Below are 2,165 nucleotides of genomic sequence, written 5' to 3'. Positions count from 1 at the left end.
CCCCTTTTCTTTTTTTAATCCTTTACTCCCAGCCATGAACCGGTAGTTTTTCCTTTTCAGGATGGATGTCTACTGATCTCCCCTACATCCCACAGATTCTAATCTTCCTTCAAGCCCAGTTCTTGTTCACACCCTAGTGCTCTGAACTCTTAGGGCACTTGGAGTTGGTAACAACTTAGTACCCAATTATGTCTAGGACATCCTGAGTCTATCACTTACATGGCATTTAGATATTCATCCTTTCAATACATATTTAATGAGTGCCTACTATGTGCCAGGCACTGTTCCCAGACAATGATTAAATTGTATTAAAATCAGGATCATATGACACAACTTGCCAACTACCCCACTAGACTGTGTGTCCTCAGCAGCAAGGACCAGATCTCCCACCTTGCCACATGTTTTTCTCTTGCCTTATTCCCACTCATCTGCAAGGGCTCCGTTCAAATGTTCTCTCTCCTGGGCTGGGTTAGGAAATCCTCTTCAGTACTCCTCTGGCACCCTGTGCTCACCACTGTTAGAACTCTTGCTGCATTGTTTTGAAGTCATCTGTTTCCATGTCCGTTTCTCCCACTGTGCTTTTGTCCAGGGCAGGGTCTTACACTCAGAGCCTGGAAATGGTAAAACTCAAAATATTTGTTGAATATCTAAGCTTTCTCTCACCTCCAGGCCTTCAAACATGCTGTTCCCTCTACCTGAAATATTCTTCCTCCTTTATTGTTTGCAAATTCCTATCAGCTTAAACATCACTTCCTCAGGAAAGCTTTTTTATTTTTTCTTTTTGATTCCTAGGTGAAATTAGGTCCCCTCACAAAATGCTCCCCCAAAGACTTTGAACATCCATTAATATTGTATTTCACTGTGAGTCCTTGTTTAATATTTATATTCATTGTTAGAATATCAGCTTCATCAGGGCAGGGGCCATGGCTATCTTATTTTCCCCGGTATAGCAAAGGACTAAAACATTGTATGGTCCTTTACTATTCAAAGAGTAGTTCAGGGACAAACAGCACTGGCATTCCTTGGGAGCTTGCTGGAGATGTAGAATCTCAAGCCTTACCCCAGACCTTTGGAATCAGAATCTCCAGATGATCTCCATACACATTAAGGCTTGAAAAGCAGTGGTCTACTACAAATACATTCAATAAATACCTGGTGAATGAATAACAAGTGTTGAACTGAACAAAATGGAACCAATTCAGCTTTGGTACCCCTGTTGTCTGGCACAGAGCCTGGCTCAAAGAAGGCACTCAGTAAGTGTCTGAGGAACAAATATTTTCTTCTCTTCATCCATATTCACTGTGTTTTCTTCAACTAGCTTATAAGCCAAACTTTGGGGGCCAGGGTCCTATTTTGGCCTTTTTTTCCTTTTTCCTTTTATTTTAAGTTGTAAAACTTTATTGAGAGATGGTTAGCAGTCAAATTTCCGACACAAGGACAGCATGCTTGGCTTCAGTCTGTCTCTGTTTAAGTCTGTGGTTGTCCTTCACCAGCTTCTGGCATTTTAACAGGCTCTAGACTTGGTAGAATCTCCTTCTTGACATCAGGACCACCTCCAGGCTCATCCACAGTCTTCAAGAGAACCAGTTTCTACTGATCAGCTTCCATATCAGCCCTTTGAGCTACAGATGCTCCTTCATCTTCAATGTCATAAGCAGGTATAATATCCTGACTCTCAGTTTGTGGTTCTTCTAGTTGAGGTTGTTTATCACTGGACTGCTGAGCAACCAGAGGTCTAACTGGCTGGGAAGACTCTCCATCATTTCTTCTTCCTGCAGATTTGGATCTTGTTCTGACATGCCCACTCATATTTCCCAACTTAACTCCCAGGAGTATTGCTATGAGGATCTATTGGCTGAGTTTCATTCAGCAAGGAAGAATCCAAATGGCAAGAACACGATCTGCCCTGCACAGCTGCTGTTGGTCTTTTTTCTTACCTCTATATCTTCTAAGTCTGCACCATATGCATGGTAAGTATTCAATAAAAACTTGAAGCTAACATGGTACTTCAAGGTTAAGTAATACATCATCCACCAGATTGGATTCAAGGTAGCTGGTTTGAAGGGTGGGGTGTGTGTGAAATGACCAGGGACATTTTCAGTTGTGTGAGACCCTCAAGCCCAGAGAGCTGTGCTTTGAGTCTCATTCGTCATCTCCATATGGAA

General features: G+C 42.2%; 1 protein-coding gene across 1 annotated transcript; it reads right to left on the bottom strand.

The window, feature by feature from the left end:
• Positions 1 to 1,467: 1,467 nt before the first annotated feature.
• Positions 1,468 to 1,809, bottom strand: LOC136128747 (putative G antigen family E member 3). Its single transcript, XM_065884631.1, is given in 1 exon segment — positions 1,468 to 1,809. A coding segment is annotated over 1 exon segment (342 nt).
• Positions 1,810 to 2,165: the final 356 nt, after the last annotated feature.

The sequence above is a fragment of the Phocoena phocoena genome, chromosome 1, assembly GCF_963924675.1.
Source record: "Phocoena phocoena chromosome 1, mPhoPho1.1, whole genome shotgun sequence".
Taxonomy (NCBI): Eukaryota; Metazoa; Chordata; class Mammalia; order Artiodactyla; family Phocoenidae; genus Phocoena; species Phocoena phocoena.
The sequence above is the reverse complement of the archived record's forward strand: the minus strand, read 5'-3'. Positions and strand labels throughout refer to the sequence as shown.